Source organism: Anguilla rostrata, chromosome 12, assembly GCF_018555375.3.
Source record: "Anguilla rostrata isolate EN2019 chromosome 12, ASM1855537v3, whole genome shotgun sequence".
Classification (NCBI taxonomy): domain Eukaryota; kingdom Metazoa; phylum Chordata; class Actinopteri; order Anguilliformes; family Anguillidae; genus Anguilla; species Anguilla rostrata.
In genome coordinates, this window is record NC_057944.1 from 35,465,471 (window position 1) to 35,485,231 (window position 19,761).

Sequence of the window (19,761 nt, forward strand, 5' to 3'; positions counted from 1 at the left end):
TTATTTTAATGGAGCTGTGTTCTAATGGGACCACATTTAGACTCTGCTGCTGCCTCATTATTTCCCCGCGCTGTGGCGTGTGTGGCGGGGTTTGTGACCGCTCTCTGTGTAGCGTGCGACGGCAGGAGGAAGGAGGATGTCAGCTGGGACAGGCGCGTTCGGCAGCTTGACTCCTCCTCCTTTCCCAGGCTGCACAGAGGACACGGGACAGAAAGACGCTCTGGGATTCCTGGGTCTGGTGTAAATGTCACCTCGCCCCCCTTCCCCATCCTGCCGCCGGGGGGGGCGTCACCAGACTGAAATAGACGGCGTTAATCTGCCGTTATCTCCGTCCCTCCGTCCCTCCGTCCCTCCGTCCCCTCCGAATCTGACGGACACAGCTCGTTCTGAGGCCTGCAGGGATGGAGAGACTGAGAGATGGGGAAAAGAGAGGAGAGGGGAGAGAGAGAGAGAGAGAGAGAGCGATAAGGATAGAGTATTTCTGGCTCCTGAGTTCACGCATCACCTTACTGCTTGAGGCCAGATGTGGTGTGTAGCTGCGCTGTAGGTAAAGAAACGCACGGGTGTGTGTGTGAGGTGCTTTGCTTGTCTCCGCTGCTGCTGTGCGTGTTTCTGAGCCTCCTGCAGGGTGACACACTGAGAGTGCGCTTCACTGTCCCGTCTGGAGGGAGAAGAACTGAGAGTGAGCTGCAGGCAGTTCCTCCGGCCTCTCTTTACGTTGACCAAACTTGAGTTCCTTTATCACACGTTGGCTTTCTTTCATGTCCGTTTCATATATGTTTCTGTTTGCGTTCTTTTTTCTTTCAATTATAAACAGTTATATCAGCAGCTTGCGCTTTCAAAACCTGAGAACTCCACAGACACGAGGTGATAACACGCAGCTATGCTAATCTCACTAAATCTTCTCTCCTCCTCTCTCTCATCTCCTCCTCTTTCCTCCCCTCCTCTCCTCCTCTCTCTCCTCTCCTCTCCTGCCCTCTCCTTTCCTCTCTCTGTACTCTCCACTCTCCTCCTCTCTGTCTCCTCTTTTCCCCTCCTGCTTTCCTCTCCTCTCTCTGTACTCTCCACTCTCCTCCTCTCTCCTCCTCCTTTCTCTTCTCCTCCTCCCCTCCTCTCCACTCCACAGTGAACAGACATAACCACGTGAAGGACTTCATGCTGGTGGTGTCCATAGTCATAGGCATGGGGGGCTGCTGGTTCGCCTACATCCAGAACCGCTACTCCAAGGACCACATGAAGAAGATGATGAAGGACCTGGAGGGCCTGCAGAGGGCGGAGCAGAGCCTCCATGATCTGCAGCAGAAGTGAGTCCCCCACCCCCACCCCTCCCCCCGGGTCTGACACGCGTTGGTCAGACCTGCAGAGGCTCAGTTTTGGATTAGGGCCTGCCAGGTCTCCCCACTGCAGGCTCTCGTGGAGGATGGTTATCCCCCGTTACCCCTGGGCTTTTGGGCTGGGGGGGGGGTCATGCGGTCTTACAGGGGGAATAAAGGCTGTGTGTGCTTCCGCATTTTGCTCATTCAATATGAAAACCGAAAGTACGTTTGAGATTGCCCTGTTGCTGTGGAGTCGGTTAATGATTGAAGATATATGCCCACGCCCTGATGGACTGATGCTACAGCAGGCTGTGATATCAGCTGAAGTCTGTGAAAGAGCAGTCAGTCAGCCAGTCAGTCTGCCGGCCAGTCAGTCAGTCAGTCAGTCACACCGTCAGCCAGCCAGTCAGTCAGTCACACCGTCAGTCGGTCAGTCAGTCAGCCAGTCAGCCAGTCAGTCAGCCAGTCAGCCACACCGTCAGTCGGTCAGTCAGCCAACCAGTCAGCCAGTCAGCCAGCCAGTCAGCCACACCGTCAGTCGGTCAGTCAGTCAGCCAGCCAGTCAGCCAGCCAGTCAGCCAGTCAGCCAGCCAGTCAGCCACACCGTCAGTCGGTCAGTCAGTCAGCCAGCCAGCCAGCCAGTCAGTCAGCCAGTCAGTCAGCCAGCCAGTCAGTCAGCCAGTCAGCCACACCGTCAGTCGGTCAGTCAGTCGGCCAGTCAGCCAGCCAGTCAGTCAGCCAGTCAGTCACACCGTCAGTCGGTCAGTCAGCCAGCCAGTCAGCCAGTCAGTCAGCCAGTCAGTCACACCGTCAGTCGGTCAGTCAGCCAGCCAGTCAGTCAGCCAGCCAGTCAGCCACACAGTCAGCCAGGATGCACTGAGACAGGGCCTGGGACTCTGGGTGTTGTGCCAGCAGGAGGAGGCAGATGTGTGAAAATTGGCTTTCAGACTCAAGGTGAAGTTCCTGAGGACAGGACGGGGATTTCCTGGCAGCAGCTGTCGGTTCCTCTGAGCTGCCGGAGGGAGGGAGGAGATCCCTCTTTTCACTACGTCCTTAAATGGACAGAGGGAGGGTGGGCTCCCCGTTCGGGTTCCGCGCGATTGCTCAGCGCTGCACTCCCACTTCGCTCGCAGACGGCCAATAGGGACTGGGCTCCGCTCGCCGCTGCTAAGGCTCTAGCTAATGAGACCAGACGAGTATTTGGTCATTTTCTAAAAGGAGCGAGAACATTTATTTTCGTATCGGAGATGGAGCGTCTTGTCGCTCTCCCTCACACGCAAGCACAGCGATGAGCAAATAGAAGTATCCCTGACGCTGCAGGTGGAAGGGGGGAAGTGATCGCCACTTCCTGTCCCTGCAGTTTGGGGGAGGGCCGCTGGGCCGCACCAGTCACCCGGCTGGCAGCTGTAAGAGGCGCATGTGGACAGTATGCCCCACAGGGAGGGCATTCAGCCTCCTTCTCATTGGCTAATATGACCAGCGCACTTGAAGGACCCGTGACGCCTGCCCTCATCGTGCCTGTCCAAAAATGCGTTTACAGCAACTTGGAAATTACTGCCGTGATTTTGATTTCCCCCACCCCTCCCTCCCCCCCGACACCACCACTTCCCAACACAAGCCATGTCACAATCACTCTGACTCACTCGCGCGCTCACCACACACACGCACACGCACACGCACTGATCATTGACGTGCTCGTTTCCTGTAACCTCTCTGTAGCTAAAATGGACGCCGGCATGTCTCATTGACCTGGTGGTAGCTCTTCCACCGCAGCGGTGACGCGCTTGTGCCTTTCCCCGCATCGTTTCAGTTTTTATCTTTTTATCTCGTATTTGGGGAAATCACCGGCCTGGCGGCGAAATGGGAAACCTTCGCCAGCGACGAGGTTGCGTAACGGCCGCTTGAAGGTGTCGTTCAGTGTGAGCTTTCAAACGGCACGCCGACTGGAGAACAGACGCGACGTCCGTGGCGCTGATATTTGCAGCAGACACGCGGCACCCTGACCGGACCGGGCGTAAACGTTGGGACGGTGCGGGTCCAGCGGGTTTGGTCCCTGAAAGGAAAAGGTTAAGATGTGAGGAGCACTTCACCCTATTTTTATACGGTCTGTGACTTCACCGCATGAATGGCGAAGTGGTGCAGAGCTTGCCTGAATGAGACGTGTTTCCCTTAAGGCTTGGCAGTAGCTGGGTCCTTGGCTGTGCTCCAGAGCAGCCCTGCAGGTTGGGGGGGGGTGGAGCGGGGGGTGCGTTGGGGGTTGGGCACGTGCCCAATGGCGGAGACTGCAGAGAGGGCGAGCAGAGAGGGCGGGCGACACACTGCTGAAGACTCCGATCAGCACAGAGAGCTGGTGCCCCACCCTAAATCACTGAGCAGACCCTGTGGAGATACAGAGCCTTGTTTCAGCACCAGCCTGGGATGGAGGGGGGGAGAGAGGGAGAGAGGGAGAGCTGTATTGCATGATGTGGGGGTGTCCCCTGTTGAGTGAGAGAGAGAGTAATAGAGTGTGAGAGGGGGGTGGAGTGAGAGGGAGGGAGAAAGGCAGGGAGGGAGGGAGGCAGGGAGGGAGAGAGGGGGAGAGAGAGAGAGAGCCCATGGTAGAGCTGTATTGCATGATGTGGGGGTGTCCCATGCTGAGAGCGAGAGGGGGAGAGAGAGAAAGGGAGAGAGAGGGAGAGGAGGAGAGGGAGGAGAGGAGAGAGAGGGGAGAGGGAGAGAGGGAGGGAGGGAGGGAGGGAGAGAGAGCGTATGCAGATGTGGTGTCCATGCTGAGAGCGGAGGGAGAGGAGAGGAGAAAGAGGGAGAGGGAGAGAGAGGGAGGGAGGGAGAGGAAGAGAGAGAGCTGTATTGCATGATGTGGGGGTGTCCCATGCTGAGAGCGAGAGAGCGAGAGAGAGAGAGAGAGGGAGAGGGAGAGCTGATGGGTGAGCTGTATTGCGTGATGTGGGGGTGTCCCCTGCTGAGCTGGTGTGAGCAGTTACCACATCCACTTCAGTCTCACTTCCCTTCTCTTGAGCTGGTGTCCGGTGCAGCTGAGAGGGATAGAAAAAGAGATGGAGGGATGGGAGGAAGGGGAGGGATTGCAGCTATAGAGGACTTTCCATCGTAACCGGGGCACTTGGGTACTGAATGAAGTGGGTTTATGCTGGAGTGATGCGGGATGACCCTGCTGTCAGTGATGATGTCACGGCCCAGAGTGCAGCAGAATGCAGCTGCTCTGAGCAGCTCTGTGGTCGTACTACAGAGGTGGTCTGAATGGCAGAGGTCAGGGAAGGCCGTGCCAGGAGGAGCAGCGTGCCCCCCCCTTCACCCCCCCGGATCGCCTTTCACAGGGCCTCGTGTGAGGAGCGCCACTGCTTCTTCCAGCTCCGCTGTCTTGACACCGAGGGGGAACCTGGTCGCCCTCTGGTGGCGTGATTTGGCACTACATGCACAGCTCTCTGATTTTCACAAGCAGCCCATGTGATTTTCTCTTGTGTTTTTTTTAACTGTAGTCCGTTTGGTATGATTTTTTTCTGACGTGGAAAAAATAAAAAATACTCAAACAGACTTGTGTCACAGTACGGGATTGTGTCTTTGTATCAGTGTGTGTATAGTGTGTGTTTCATTGTATACTTCACATATGTACAGTTGCACACACACACACACACACACACATATGAGGTCCATGTTGTTGGTCTACGTAAGGCAAAATGCACAGCAGTCATGCTTTAGATTTCCCCCTGCAGAGTTGCCCTTTATCCCAGACGCAGTCTATGCGAATTTCACAGAAGGAACCATTTTAATGTTCTGTGCTGTTGCAGGAGTTCCTGCACATTAGCCCCCCTCGCCCACCCCCTGGTGAGCAGGCGCTGAGTGTGTGGTCGTGTGCGGGTGCCCGAGCCCCACAGGCTGTGTGCGGCAGCAGAGACTTGTGCGGCTAGCTCCCCCAGCCTGCTGTCCGTCTTTATATAGCAATACCCCAGGGCCCTGTGGAGAGCTGCGTCTCATAACAGCACACCGCTCTGAGCCACGCCCGCCCGGGGGGAAACCCGATCCCAGATTACGCAGAAACCTGACCCCCGAGCGAGCCAGTGTCAGCGCGCCCCATTCCTCCGCTCGCCCGCGCTCCTTTTCATACCGACCCCCCCGACCCCCCACCCCCCAGCCAGATGTCCCGGGCCCGCTCTGGGGGGGGGGGGGGCACACTTAATCTATTGTTTCCTGGACAGCTCTGGAATTATGAGGTCTTTATCCCCTGGTGACCACCCGACCAGGGGCGGCACGTGGCCCGGCTCATGGTTAAGGGGGGAGCTTGTTCTCCTGTGGGACAGTGCGTGCTGGCGCCCCCTGTGGGTCGAGCCTGTGCACATCGGGACTCCTGTCCCAGAAAAGGCGCTCTTTCCGGTACGACGCGGCCGCGGTCTTACGCTGTGCCGTATTTAGCGTGTCAGGGGACTGCCGCGCGTTTGGGCTCGGCACGCTGTCGGGGAACGCTGTGCTGGTGGTCACGGGGGGGGGGGTGCGGACGTCAGGCCGCGCTCCGAAACGGGACCGGGCCGGCGAAAAGCATGCCGCCCCCTCTGTGTGATCCCGGCACAGGAAGCTCGGTAATCCCCTAAGCCGCGTGGCGGTAAGAGAGACGAAGCCGACCGCGTGATTGAGACCCCGGGCTTAGGGTGAGGTCAGTCTGTCTGCGATGCTCTGGGAATGGCCAGCAAGGATACTCAAGAGACAGGTGGGAGGGGATGGCTAGCGGTGGCTGCAGATCCTGTGGCTGAAATGGATGGGAGGGGATGGTTGACAGTAGTTGTGTATTCCGTGGCTGAAGGGGGTGGTCAGCGGTGGCTGCCGACCCTGTGGCTGATGCGGGTTGAAGGGGTTGATTGGCAGTGGCCATGGATCGGGTGGATGGGGCTGGTTGACGGTGGCGTGCTGATAACAGTGGAAGCTGGTTGCCTGTGTGGACGTGGCTATAAGGTAGCTGTACCGGTCGGATAGTACAGGTGGAAGGACTGGTTGACGCGGTGTAGGTGAGGCGGTCCACGGATCCTGTGACTGAAGGGGCTGGTTTACGGTGGCCGCGGACGGCGTAGCTTTTCCCTTCCCTCATGGCCTTCCTCTTCCTCTTCCCAGGCTGCAGATCGCGCAGGAGGAGCACCGCACCGTGGAGGTGGAGAAGGTCAACCTGGAGCAGAAGCTGAGGGACGAGATCAACTCGGCCAAGCAGGAGGCCCAGCGGCTCAAGGAGCTCCGCGAGGGCACGGAGAACGAGCTGAGCCGCCAGAAATACGCCGAGGAGGAGCTGGAGCAGGTGGGGCGACGGGGAGGCGGGGGGGGGGAGCGGCCGGGGCGGGTACGAGCGAGAGAGCGCAGCACAGGTTCTGAGCAGGAGAGCAGCCACAGTGAAACGGCAGAGGTGGGAGCTGTGGGTAGATTTGGAGCCAAGATCAGCTGAGAAATTTTAGAGCCCAGATCAGCTGAGTTAATTTAGAGCCAAGATCAGCTGAGTTAATTTAGAGCCAAGATCAGCTGAGAAAATTTAGAACCAAGATCAGCTGAGAAAATGTTGAGCCAAGATCAGCTGAGAAAATGTGGAGCTATGATCAGCTGAGAATAATTTTCAGCCAAGATCAACTTCTGAAATGTGGAGCCTGGAGCAGTGTAGGAATCATAAACAGAGTTTGACTGTTTATTCCAGTCCCATTCGGTGGGGATGAGCAGCGGGAGTCTGCTGTGGAGGTTAATGATGCGATAACCATAGCAGAAAGAAATGGACTCGCTTGCATTAAGGCTGCACACGCCGTGGCGCTTCTTCAGCGTTTCTCCTCCGTGCTCCTGTAACGGTGGTGAAGGCCCTGTTTGTGGTGCGCCGTGGGTCCAAGAGGCAGGGCTCTCAGGCCCCGCAGTCAGCTGCCCCCAGGTGCAGAAACAGACCGCGTCGCACTGCGGTCTGGCTTTCTGAAAGGATTTGGTTTGTTTCTGCGATAGCCATGAAGGTTCTCCAGCAAAAGTTTGATTCTTCCTTGAGTCAGAAAAGAGTTATGTCTATGTTTCCTTAAATAACACAGTTTACTTGCCAGCATATGCAATTCGATGATTCTTTAACTGAGCGGGATAGTGTTTTAAGGAGATTCCTTCTGGTTTCACACGTTTAGTCATGGTGACTAATGGCTCTGGCACAACCGAAAAAACTATGAAAAGTGATGTATTTGAATATTAGACTGTTGAATACATTTTCAACTAAAATAATACTCAATATATCAGTATGTATTGATAATTCTGTCCCGATTTATAAATTCTTCAGATTATGTTATGGTCCCAGCCCTACATTTAGTGAAATATCAGCGTCTCGGGTCCCTAAGTGTGTGCACTGCTGGGACGTCTTCTCGTCGTCATAGCGATGCCTTCCCTTGCGCACGCTAAAACTTGGGGACTAGCGAAAAGCCCTGCGTCCGAGCAGTTTCCTGTGGTCGTGTGGGCCACTCCGGGCCCAGGTGATTCATTAGGATTTTTAACGGGATGCCCCCCTCAAATTCCGCGTGGGTGAAGCGGTCACAGCCCCCAGATGGGACTTTTGGGCGTTTCCGGGGCGTTTCTCTTCCTGAGGGTGATCAGTGCCGCCCGTAACGCTGCTCGCTTGTTGCTCTTCCAGAGTGGGCCGCCCGCCCGTCTGCCTCTGCTGGGGTGAGTAAGGCTGGCACTGCCAGCCCCCAGCACTTACCGTGAGACTAGACCCACTGCGGGTAGCCTTTCCTCCACCACCCCTGAGACCCACCAACCCCGAGACAGTGTTCCTAACCCCCTACACCGGGCGTGACCAACCCTGGTCCTGGGGGTCCGTAGGGACTGCTGGTTTTTGTTTTCATCCTAAATACAACAACCGCTTAGACCAAAGAAGCCTGGTGAGGTGATTTAACTGTGTAATCAACTGCTTTAATTGATCAATTAAATACCCAGTAAAAACACAAACCAGCGGACTCTGCGGCCCTCCAGGACCTGGGCTGGCCACCCCCTGCCCTCGACAGAATCAGCGTTCCCTCCTCCACCACCGAGACTAAGCCAGCACTGAGAATGCGAGCTCGTAGCCCTGTGGCGACACAGCGCTTCCTCCCTCAGTCCACAGACTAAAGCTGCAAACCCCATCTGCTTGAGTCTGAAGCCCCGTGGAGACGCTCTCCCCCGTCAGTCACGCACTCCAGTCACGCTCAGGCAGAGTGCCCTTCACTCTCAAGACCTAATTACTCCTAACGAGGCTGGAGCGTCTCCATTAACCCACCGTAGCGGGAGCTAACCGCGCTGGATCAGGTACCTCTGAAGAAAAGTAGACTCTGTGATGAGGCTTACACACACGCACTCCTACTGTCCTCATCGCCCCCCACACTGTAATTACCCCACCCTCCCTCCACCCCCACACCCCCCCCCAGCTCTTTCTAACACCCCCCCCCTTCCCGTGCAGGTGCGCATGGCCCTGAAGAAGGCGGAGAAGGAGCTGGAGTCACGCTGCAGCTGGTCCCCCCCGGACGCTCTGCAGAAGTGGCTGCAGCTCACCCACGAGGTGGAGGTGCAGTACTACAACATCAAGAAGCAGAACGCCGAGCGCCAGCTCCTGGTGGCCAAGGAGGGGGTGAGGACCTGCCGGGGGGGGGAGAGGGAGAGGGAGAGGGAGAGGAGGGGGGTGAGGACCTGCCGGGGTGGGGGGGGGGAGGGAGGAGGAGGGGGGTGAGGGGGGCAGTGGGACTTGGGGTGTGAGGACCTGTGTGACCTCCCTCCTCTTTTCTTTTTTGGCGTGACCCCTCCCAGGCGGAGAAGATCAAGAAGAAGAGGAACACGCTCTTCGGAACCTTCCACGTGGCCCACAGCTCCTCGCTGGACGATGTGGACCACAAAATACTGTCAGCCAAGTGAGCATCGCTTCGCCTGATTGGCCACTGACACAGGAAGTGTGGAAACAGGACCGACCTGGCTGCTCTTACTTTCTGCCTCTTAATTCAACCTGTACTTAAATCACATCTCTCTCTCCACATCTTTCTCTCCCTTCCCCTCCCTCCCTCTCTCTCTCTCTCCCTTGCTCCCTCCCCCTCTCTCTCTCTCTCTGCATGTTCCCCCTCTCTCTCTCCACGCTCCCTCTCTCTCTCTCCTCCCCCCCTCCCCCTCCGCGCTCCTCTCTCTCTCCTCTCTCTCTCTCTCTCCCTCCTCTCTCTCCCCCGTGCCGCTCCTCCCCCTCCCTCCGCGCTCCCTCTCTCTCTCTCTCTCTCTCTCTCTCTCTCTCCCCTCCCTCCCCTCTCCCCCCCTCCGTGCTCGTCTCTCCCCCCTCCCCCCCCTCCGCGCTCCCTCTCTCTCTCTCTCCTCTCTCTCTCCCTCTCCCCCCCTCCGTGCTCCCCCTCTCCAGGCAGGCTCTGGGGGAGGTGACGGCCGCCCTGCGGGAGAGGCTCCACCGCTGGCACCAGATCGAGCTGCTGACGGGCTTCAGCGTGGTCAACAACCCGGGCCTGCCCTCGCTGGCCTCCACCCTCAACGTGGACCCCAGCTTCATGGGGGGCCGCGCCACGCCCCAGCACTTCCTCATGTCCGAAGACATGGACGACATGGACGAGGACATCATCGCCCCGGCAACCCTGCAATGTAAGGGCTCGCCGACCGCCGCCGGGGATGATGGGGGGCCTAAGAGAGGGCTCCTGGGACGCAAAAAGCCGTCGTTCTGAGGAGCGGCACGCCCCCCTGTCAGCCCCCCCCCCCCCCACACACAGGAGGAGTCTCAGGTGTAGTGTCTCTGGTCCTGAATGAGTGTTTGTCCTTTGCACGCCAAAAACACACGTGTCTGGAAACTAGCTAGTTTTTTTTTAATGACGTTTTCTGAGGAATGGTTTTTCTTTTTGTTATTCTTTGGGGGTGATGTATATGGATTGATCTCCTCTGGGGAGGGGGAGCTTTGTGGACCTGTGTTTTTGAGCATGATATCTGTTCTGCTTTGGGAAAGGCATCGGGACAGAACGGAACAAATTGGCACGTGTCTGCAGCCATTTCTCCTGCCTGCTGGTAGTGTGAGGATATTACCACTGGAGTTCAGCTCACTCTAGCCAAGGGACTGCAGGAAGGACGACACAAAAAAAAAAAACGGATCGAGACAGTGCATGGCAAAAATATCACGGCTTCTGCGTCCTGCGTGGGGCCTGTTGGGCTGGAGAACTCGGTGCCTTTGTCCCTTAACCGTAGCCGCTGTGGTCTTTTGGAGCGTTTCCCAGGTCGACTTACAGGAGTGAACAAACCCCAACGACTGGCGTAATCTTTGCTGTGATTTGTGTATGCTGAAATGGCTTTCTGCTGGTTGAGTTATGAAAGGGGCTGCTTGGGTAAGCGTTTAAGGTGATTTGTGTCGTCATTAGCAACGCACACAGGAAGGAAACAGCAGAAGAACCTGTGTGACTGTGCAAAACAGAATCTGAGGCACTCCTTAAATGTCAAATTAAAAGTCTAATTGTATTTTGGAGAACATTGCATCTGTAGCATTACATTTAAGGAGCATGGTTAAAAAGCCCAGACGCTGGTCCTGTTCATAAATTTGTGCATGTATTTTGACACGTAAAACAAAACGGGGATATATTATGCTTTGCTTTCTCGAAGAGACTTTTATTTTGAACTGCAAGAACAAGATTTCAGGATTATATTGGCTGTGGGTAAACTCTTCATATTTGGGTGTTTTTCTTTGTACTTGTCGATTTTCACAAAACTCCCCCTCACCGTTAATCAGTGAGCAAGTCGCTGCCGTAGTACTCTGATAAATCCAGAGGGCCTCGCTGTGGGCGTTTCTGAGTTAAAGCATGTTTCCGCCAGTCCGCTGCAGGTGTCCCTGACCGCGATCGAGTGCTCTGGCTGTCAGGCGCAGCGGGCTACGTCCGCTTAGCAATCTGTTTAAAAGGCCGAGCCCTGGCGGTCGGCGTGGAAACGGAACGCCCCAAAGGTGGTGAGAAGGTGCAGGATGGGGGTGGGGGAAAACGACGACGCAAGCAATAAAAAAATTGTGTTTTCACCAGGAAAAAGTCTTCTCCTCGAGAGTTTTTATTGTCCGCCCCGACCCCGCACTGCTGCTGGAGTGTGTTACACGCTTCCTGCTTCCTCTCTCTGTGGCTTTTGAGTGCCGGGTTTGTCCGTCAGTGATTGGTTACACCTGGGTGATATGCCGCCACCTCCACCTTGGTGACATTGAATCCTGGTGCTTTTTTTTTCTAAATGTGTTTTGTTCGTGTTATATTTCCAAATCAGACATCGTGGCACAGATATAAACTGTGCCATTCTGCGCATTCCAGATATTTGCTTCTGAATTTCCTTCTGCATTTTTGTGAGGTGTGCACGTTTGCAAATAATTGCTGTACCAAGAGGTGCGTTATATTTATCCATATTAATCCTCTTACACATGTACTGGGAACATTTTGCATTTCCTCATGCCAGTGTTCTGCAAACACTGTCACAAAAGTGAGTGTGGGGAACAGAATTAATACATTAAATAAATTTAATTATGGAGCATAAAATTCGTATTTAGGCTTCTGCCTAAAATATTTGTATATGGTGTCCGTTGCTGGTTAAGGCTTTGATTGGTTGAATTTGAGACACTGTTACACTATATGCACATAGATATCGAACATGAGTAAAATGACTATAACCAAAAAATGTTCGCCAAATTGGAACAGTGTACGTATTTCAGATTTTATTTCATAGTTGACTGTGGGAAAATGACAGTCTTTCAATATTTAAAATTCCGATTCTTCAACTTAACGTGTTTGACCACGTAGCAGAAATGCACAAGAGCCAATGGTCGTTTGTAAAGCTCATTTTGGAAATGATGTGTGCGAGTAGTTAACAGTAATTTAACTGTAAATCTGTTTCATGCTTTGGTCTCATTGCGCGTATATCAGAACTGAAACAGCGTGTGCAGGCAGGCCGTGTGGGGCACAGAGGATACAGGTGTTACAGCTTTTGTATAACATGGTAAATCCTACTCAACAGGTAGCCATTTTGGCTAAAGCGCAGCTTGCTCAGGAGAGGAGAAGATGAATTAAATTCCTTACAAGTCTGCTGCAGTCCCTTCCCTGTGGCAACCGCAGAATTTGTTTAAATAGTTTGAACTGTTGAATATAGTAACGCAACCCAACCCCTCCTCTTCCCCTTCTTGTCCCGCCCACTTTTTTTTTTTTTTTTTGGCTTGTGACCGGTCCTGCCACGGGATTGGCCGACTCCAGACGCCACCTTGCTAATGGACCGTGGAGTGAGCGACCTCTGGTCCGTCAGCTCCGCCTGCCCCTCCCTGCGGAAACACTCCGGTTTGGCTGCCATTGATGCGTCCTCTCCACACTTAACCTCAACACCGCCTCTTAATCTCCCTCCAGCCACACCCTGTTATAGAGCCCCGCCCCGGGGTGCGGGTGGGGTGGGGTGGGGTGGGGTGGGGGGGGGGTGTCTAGATGGGGACTACGTCGGGGCAGGCTGGGGGGGTGTGCGGAGGAGAAGAAGCAAAGCCATCACACACTCCTGTCTACTAATCTCCAGTCTTTCTCTTCCAGCTCTGAAATGACTTGATCTCTAGGCTGACCGCCTCTCTCTCCTCTCTCTGTGACTGTATATCTCACCAAGATCACTCTGTTGCTTCCCTCTAACTAACCTTTTCTGACAGAGCCACAGTCCCTCCTCCACGTCATTGGGCATGGTTTAGCCTGGAAAAACTCTATTTCCCAGGGTGCCTCTGTTCTCTCCAGAGAACAGATCTCTCCAGAGGCACTGATCAATAAACTGATGAATATTAAGTAAATGACTATTAAGTCAGTATTTTTAAGCGTTAGTAGACGTTTATCATTCATTTTCATTAATGTAGTGTTTAAAACTTAATAAACCTAAGGCACAGGCTAGGTGTTTGGATGAGGTCTTGTCCAGTATCATCACCGTATTTGCGACAGACTCCAGAAGATGGGGGGAACTAGAGAGCCTTCTCTTCAGCTAACTCAAACGGGACAGGAGGGATTAGGTGTGTTTTGTCACTCTTGTAACAGGTCAGTTTTTACCGGTCTTACAGTCTCACCACCAGCACTTCAGTTTTTTTTTAACTTCTTTTTTTGCTCCCCCTCCACCGCCCCCCACCCCCTGCTTTTTCTCCACCCCCCCCCTTCTGCTTCAGCCAGCCGGAGCTGCCTCACCTCTCCTGCACTCCCCTCCCATACCTGCGCACACGCGGCCCTGCGTGGGCCTGGCCTAGCCCCCGCCCGTCGCTGTGGTAACGGTGCCCTTTCTCTGCCCGCAGCTCCCAGCATGATGTCCCTGCGCCAGCGGCACCTGGACGCGCAGCTGACCGCGGGCTCCCAGAGGTTGGTAGAGGGCTGCCTGATGGCGGGGCAGCAGCAGCAGCAGCATGCGGGGGCGGGGGCGGGGGCGGAGGGGGGCGGCGGCGGCGGCGGCGGCGGCGGCTCCTACACCCCCAGGGCCAGGAGCTCCATGCGCCAGTCCCGCAGCCAGTCCTGCAGCCAGACCTTCGCGCCGTTCGAGCCCTTCTCCCTGCCCCCGCTCTCCTCCGCCGTCTCTCATCCCTCCATCATCTGCACCGCCCCGTCTCCTCCTCCTCAGCTTCCGTCTCTGTCCGCCTCCTCCTCCTCCTCGTTGCTGTCCTCCTCTCCTTCTGGCTCCGCCCCTCTGTCCTCCCTGCCCTATCACACCGCTTACTTCCAGCCCATGGACACCATCCCCGACCTCCCCCCACCGGACGTCACCTCCATGTTGTCCCAGCGCTCCGACAGTTTCGGGTACCCCCTCCGTGCATGTGTATGGGGCCTTTCCCGCCTGCTTCCACCAGGAGTTGCTGGGTTGCAGTGATATGACCCCCCCCCCCCCCAACTGTTTATGCCATTTTCCCACCACACATCTCCTTCCTACATCCTGCTTTCCCTCCAGTTTTTCTATCCCCACCTTTGACCATATTCATTGGTTCACTCCCTTTAACATCCATTTTGCAGTACATTTTTGTTTTCACACCCTCCTGCACCCCCGACCCCCCGACCCCCCCTGCCTGCATACTAATGAGAGTGGAGCGCTAGGAATGGGTCTTGTGTCCCTGCGTGTGAACCCTAGACTAGGCCCTAGAGTAGTAAGCTTTCCCTCAGGTGAAAGTTCACCTGCTTTGCCTCCCTCTGACCCTGAAGTGTCCTTGGCTTTGTAAGTCAACCCCCCCCCCCCCAGCATGCACCGCTTCAGTTACCCTTGAGTACCTTGACTTACCCTTGAGTTGCCCTGAGCAACGCCCCCGTCCCGCCGTGTCCTCCCCTCCCCGCTAACTCTGCCCCCTTTTCCGCAGGGACCTGAATCGCTCGGACTCGGACTCCTCCCTCTCCCTGTCCCTGTCCCAGGCCAGCGAGCAGCAGCGCGCCTCCTCCTCCAGCAGCTCCCGGAGCCACCCCGCCAAGCCCGCCTCCCTCCTGCACGACACCCCCAACGGCGGGAACCGCCTCCCCGAGGGCGGGGCCTGGGGCGAGGGCGGGGCGGACAGCCCCCTGCCGAAGAAGAAGGCGTACGGCCTGGAGAAGTCGGTCAGCCTCGGCGAGATCAACAGCTCCCTGGCCGGCCTGTCCCAGTCCGAGTCCTCCCGCTCCCTCAGCCCAAACTCCACCGAACCCGACACGCCCTCCCCCACCGGGGGCCAGGCGGGGCCCGGGGGCGGGGCCGGCAAGGGCCTCACCCGCATCCCGCAGCTCTCGTCCAAGAAGAGCCCCCTAGAGGAGGACAGTGGCTCCACGGGCGAAGACACGGATTCCGCCGCCGGCCGTAAGAAGCACACCTTCAAGATCTTCAAGAAGCAGAAAAAGTGACGGGCCGCGCGGACCGCCTCGCCAGCGGCCCGGCGGGTCTGAAGGCTCCCTTCCCCTCCGTTTCTCCTCTCTTTTCCTGAAGAGATGTGTCCAAGAATGGCGTTCATTTTGTTTAGATTTTTTTTTTTTTTTTGTCGCCCCCCCTCTCCCTCCACCTCCACTGGTATCAAAACGGCACAGACGGTCATCCTTAATGAGGATCTGAAGGTCCTTCTTTCTCTGAGGAACTGTGGGAGCAACCAGAAATTCTGTGTGTCTTTTTCTTCTTTTTGTTGTTGTTTTTTTTTTGTTGTTAATGATTTCAGAATGTTGGGACTATGGGGGACGGGGGAGGGGCTTGGATATGGGAGTGTAAAGTGCTATTTATTCTACAGGAAACAGTGCCAGTCCTTCAAGGGGAACTCTTCCTCCCAGAAAGATTTTATTTTACTTCCGTCTCAGTTTGCATGAGTTCACCAGTCTTTGATTGATATTTGAATGCTCTTAGGTGCTTGCTTGGTTCCTTTTTCTGCTTAAACAATGCAAAATATTACAGCTGTTCTTTAAAAGTTACTTTCCTTTTATTCCTTTATTTATCTACAGAAGACCTCCTGACTTCTGTGTATGTGTGTGTGTGTATATATATATACACACACACGCTGACGACATGTATAAAATGTCTGGTTGTTAGTGGAGGAGAAGCTACAGTCTGTATTAGTCAATGATTAGGGAAACTGTAGAAGGGCTGAAAGATACTGTAGAAATCTCCCTGAATCTACTGTACTACTGCTGAGCCTAATGAATGTGCATCACCCACAAACCAAAAACACAGAGAGCAGCTCAGGAGGCAGGATGCAGGTGTACCTTCAGATCGGCATTAAAATCTCCACAGGGACAGCGCACACACACACACGACAGCGTGTGTGTGCGCGCGAGAGTGCATTTGTGTGTGTGTGTGTGTGTGTGTGTGTGTGTGTATCTACGTGCGCGCGTGCGTGCACTGTGTGCCTGTGTGCGTGTGCTTGTGGATTTCAGAGAGGGGTGGGATTCATGCCTAAAATTACACATTTGCTTGACATGGATGAACCCATGGTAAATACATGGATGGATCATGGGACACACATAGATGTCTGCATGTATATATAGTGCAGTCCATTAGTCTTTGGACTAATACAATTTATTTATTTATTTTTTTGTTTCTGTTACACAGTTTTTGTTGTTTCTGTTCTTCAGCACACTGGATTTGAAATGAAACTGTGAATATGGGTTATAGTGCAGGCTGTTTGCTTTATGGGTATTTAAATCCATCTCTAGTGATCTTTGTGGGAATTACAGTAATTTTTATGCATAATCCCCCCCCCATTTCGAAGCGCTGACCAATGACTTTTGAGGCATCTGGTTGGATCTGGGCAGATAAGATGTTTCTGTGCACTTAAGAATTAATCCCCTTGCTGCCGTCAGTGGTGACCCCATCAGTTAACGACAAGTGAGCCAGTTCCTGTGGCAGCCGTATATGTGCCCAAGCAGATAGCAATGCCTTCACCATGTTTCACAGATCCAGGTTGGTATGCTTTGGATCATGACCAGTTCCTTTCTTTCTATTTCAATCACTTTTGGTACTGGTTAATACTCATCTCACAAGAGTTAGTTCCAGAACTCTACGGTTTTTTTTTAAATTTATTTACTTTTTAGGAAACTTTTAACCTGACACATCTATGCCTACGTCCTGGAGAGTGTTTCTGACCTGCTCGACAGTTGAAAAGCGTCTTTTCTTTACAATTGAATTTTTTCTTCCGTCATCCAGTACCGGGTTCTTCTGTGGTCTACCAGGTCATTTGCTATTGCTGATGTCACCAGTTCGTTCCTGCTTCTTAACAATGTTACAGTTGATTTTGACACGCCCAATGCTTTGGCTATGTCTCTGATCAACTCATGATGGCCTGCTTTACTGGCATTGACGCTTCCCTGGTCCTCATGTTGAGAAACAACAGCAACAGACTCCAAAAGCAAATGCTGCACCTAGCATTAATTCTAGACCTTTTCTTAGCTTTCTTCTGCATGGACTAAAGATGCAACCACACACCGTTGGCCATGAACTAACTGAGCTGCCAGTTGTCCAGTTACTTTTGGGGGTACTCTGTATTAAAAAAAAGGGCCGAAATTCTTACAGGGTTCACCTGATATGGATGTTAATACCCTCAAATTACAGCTGACAGTCTTGCACTTTGACCTCACATTCATTGTTTTATTTCAGATCTAAAGTGCTGGAATAAAGATCAGAAACAATAAAAACTGTCGCGGTCCAGATATTTACGGACTGCGCTGTATGTACATTTATCTATGTTGATGTACAACTTTTTTTAAATGCACGCACACACACAACTTTACCCAGTTTTAAAGTCACCAAATGATGCTAAATCTAGAAAAAAATAAAAAGAGAATCATGTGGACTATTATTGCTCCCAGTAATTAAGGTTCATTTATACAGTATTGAGGTGTACTACAAAATGATCTAAAAATACCAGCTTGGCTATAAATTAATTGCTAAATATTTAATGGAAATGCTGATTATTGGCTTTATTTTTCTAGCGCGTTATCGCTGTGGATGTGCGGTGGTCACAGAAGTCCACATACCAAAGACGCGAGGGTTATAGAGAGATGATGTAATTCTCAGATTCTTAAGGGTCGGTTTTGACAGGTGTGTCAGTGTTATAATGCGTCTTGGCGTGTTTCCAGGGCACGTATTTTAGCAACTTGTTAAAATGTTTAGGAACGCCAACAGTTGGCCTGGTTTTCTTGATTGATCCCGAGGCCTGTCTGGTCCAAACACACTAGCAAAAAGCCTGCATCCTCCAGTACTGTAGCTCTTTTCCGAAGCCTGGCAACGTAAGTAACTCTGAGCCGAAACGATTCTATTTATTTCTCCTTGATGCTGATCCTGAACGAAACGGCTGTTTGTCGCTGCTGTTATGTTCCTTCCGGCCTTTCCTCTTGGGTAGGGACGGGGGTGGAAAGCAAATGAGTTTTCACAATAGTGCACATCCAGAAAAACCCCAAAAACCAAGCTTTTGGGTTAATGCTTACACACCAGTGGTACTGCGCATACAGCCCTGCAGCTGCTTCTCACAGTATTCGCTATACACGTGCATGAGCACATTCAGAAGCAGGTTTCAAATGACACAAATTGCCAGGTTTTAAAATGAATTATATATGGCACACGCTATATGCAGAAAACACGAACGGTTTGAAAAGGGGACGGTTCAACGCTTTTGGACTTTGTTGGTTTCTCCCAGTGTTTCCTACGCTGTTTAATTCAAAGCAGTGTTGTGGGAAACGGGCCCGCGGGAAGCTGCTGTCGCCTCTTCACCGTGAGGTGGCCAGTCACGTTTGCCTCTCCCTAGGTGACGCTTTGAGAAAAGAACATTTTTCAAGAAGTGTCCCTTTTTTATTAACAATGGACACAAAACTTGCGTTGGTTATCTGTAACGAAGTGTAATTTGTACCACTTTTGCACGAAGAAGTTATATATCCAACAGAGCTGTCTGTGTGCGTGCTTGTGAGTACGAGTGAGCGCGTGCGCTTCTGAGCATGCGCGCGCGCCTGTGTGTGAGAGCATGTGTGTACTTCTGTGTCTCTGTCTCTCTCAAAATGCATGTTACCAGCTGAAACGCCTGTTTGGGGACGAGAGAGGGGGCAGCAGCAGCCTTTTAAACCCCTCCTCTCCTCTAAAACCCTTTGTTCTTTCTTGTTTCTTCTTTTCAGCTTCTATTAACGAAAACATATCTTTGTACAGAAAAAACGTTTTGCAACTTCTGTGATGTTCTAGACTTTAAGTCACTCCTGCATGAAAGCAATAAACTATTTTGAACGATAAATAGACCTTTAGAAGACTTTTTCTTTACAAGATGTGTTACCAAAATTAAACTTACCTTGAGTTGCAGGTGTGCAATTGCCAGTGAAGGTAGGCTATACCAACAAAGGGTATTACCCTGAAAATATTCCGTAATCCATCGGACTGATGTTGAAATCGCAACTAGGCAGATTCTGTGTGTCAGAATGTGCTTTTTATCATTAAAGAAATGTGGCACCCAAACGAAGAGATATTCTGTTTGTTCCCGTAGATGATTGCGTACACGTTTGATGTCATGGCTGCGAATGGTACATGGCTAGATCTGCCTGTATTCACGACCACAAATTCGGCTTTGTTAGCAAAAAATTTTTCCTGTAATGTTTCTGCAAGATTTCTTCAAATAATAATGTGTTTGCCATGCCCCACAGAAGCCCACGTGCAGGGCATTGCTTTCCTCTGCAAAGTTCGTGTATTTATACATTGCTGATGAATCTATGAAATAGCTTCAAACGGCGATGTTTATTTATTTACTGTTTTTGCTCGAAAGGAGCCTGCATTTTAATACTGCTGACTGCTACTGAACGCTATAGAGACACATTTAAGGTTATAGCCTACGTGAAAGCAGGTGCTGAGAGTACGCATTGTCGTGTTACAAGTACACGACTACGCTTGTACAGAGGTCAGAGGAACAGCTGAAGTAGGCCTGTAGCCTACGTTTAGTTCATAGAACAATTATGAGTCACGTCTGCGATGAATAATATTCGCGCGCTGGAGACGTTGGTCTTTAAACTGT

General features: G+C 52.8%; 1 protein-coding gene across 6 annotated transcripts in view; it reads left to right on the plus strand.

Moving 5' to 3' along the window:
- Nucleotides 1-18,993, plus strand: part of LOC135236213 (stromal interaction molecule 1-like) — a 50,489-nt gene extending 31,496 nt beyond the window's left edge. For 3 of the 6 annotated variants that reach the window (XM_064302450.1, XM_064302448.1, XM_064302449.1), the window contains 8 exons: nucleotides 1,127-1,304; nucleotides 6,432-6,609; nucleotides 8,755-8,922; nucleotides 9,099-9,199; nucleotides 9,688-9,920; nucleotides 12,533-12,613; nucleotides 13,585-14,080; nucleotides 14,629-18,993. In XM_064302450.1, the coding sequence (XP_064158520.1) occupies nucleotides 1,127-1,304; nucleotides 6,432-6,609; nucleotides 8,755-8,922; nucleotides 9,099-9,199; nucleotides 9,688-9,920; nucleotides 12,533-12,613; nucleotides 13,585-14,080; nucleotides 14,629-15,139 (1,946 nt within the window). In that variant the 3' untranslated portion in view covers nucleotides 15,140-18,993. Of the gene's footprint in view, nucleotides 1-1,126; nucleotides 1,305-6,431; nucleotides 6,610-8,754; nucleotides 8,923-9,098; nucleotides 9,200-9,687; nucleotides 9,921-12,532; nucleotides 12,710-13,584; nucleotides 14,081-14,628 lie in introns of all 6 variants that reach the window. The other 3 variants (XM_064302451.1, XM_064302452.1, XM_064302453.1) reach the window with 3 other exon arrangements.
- Nucleotides 18,994-19,761: the final 768 nt, after the last annotated feature.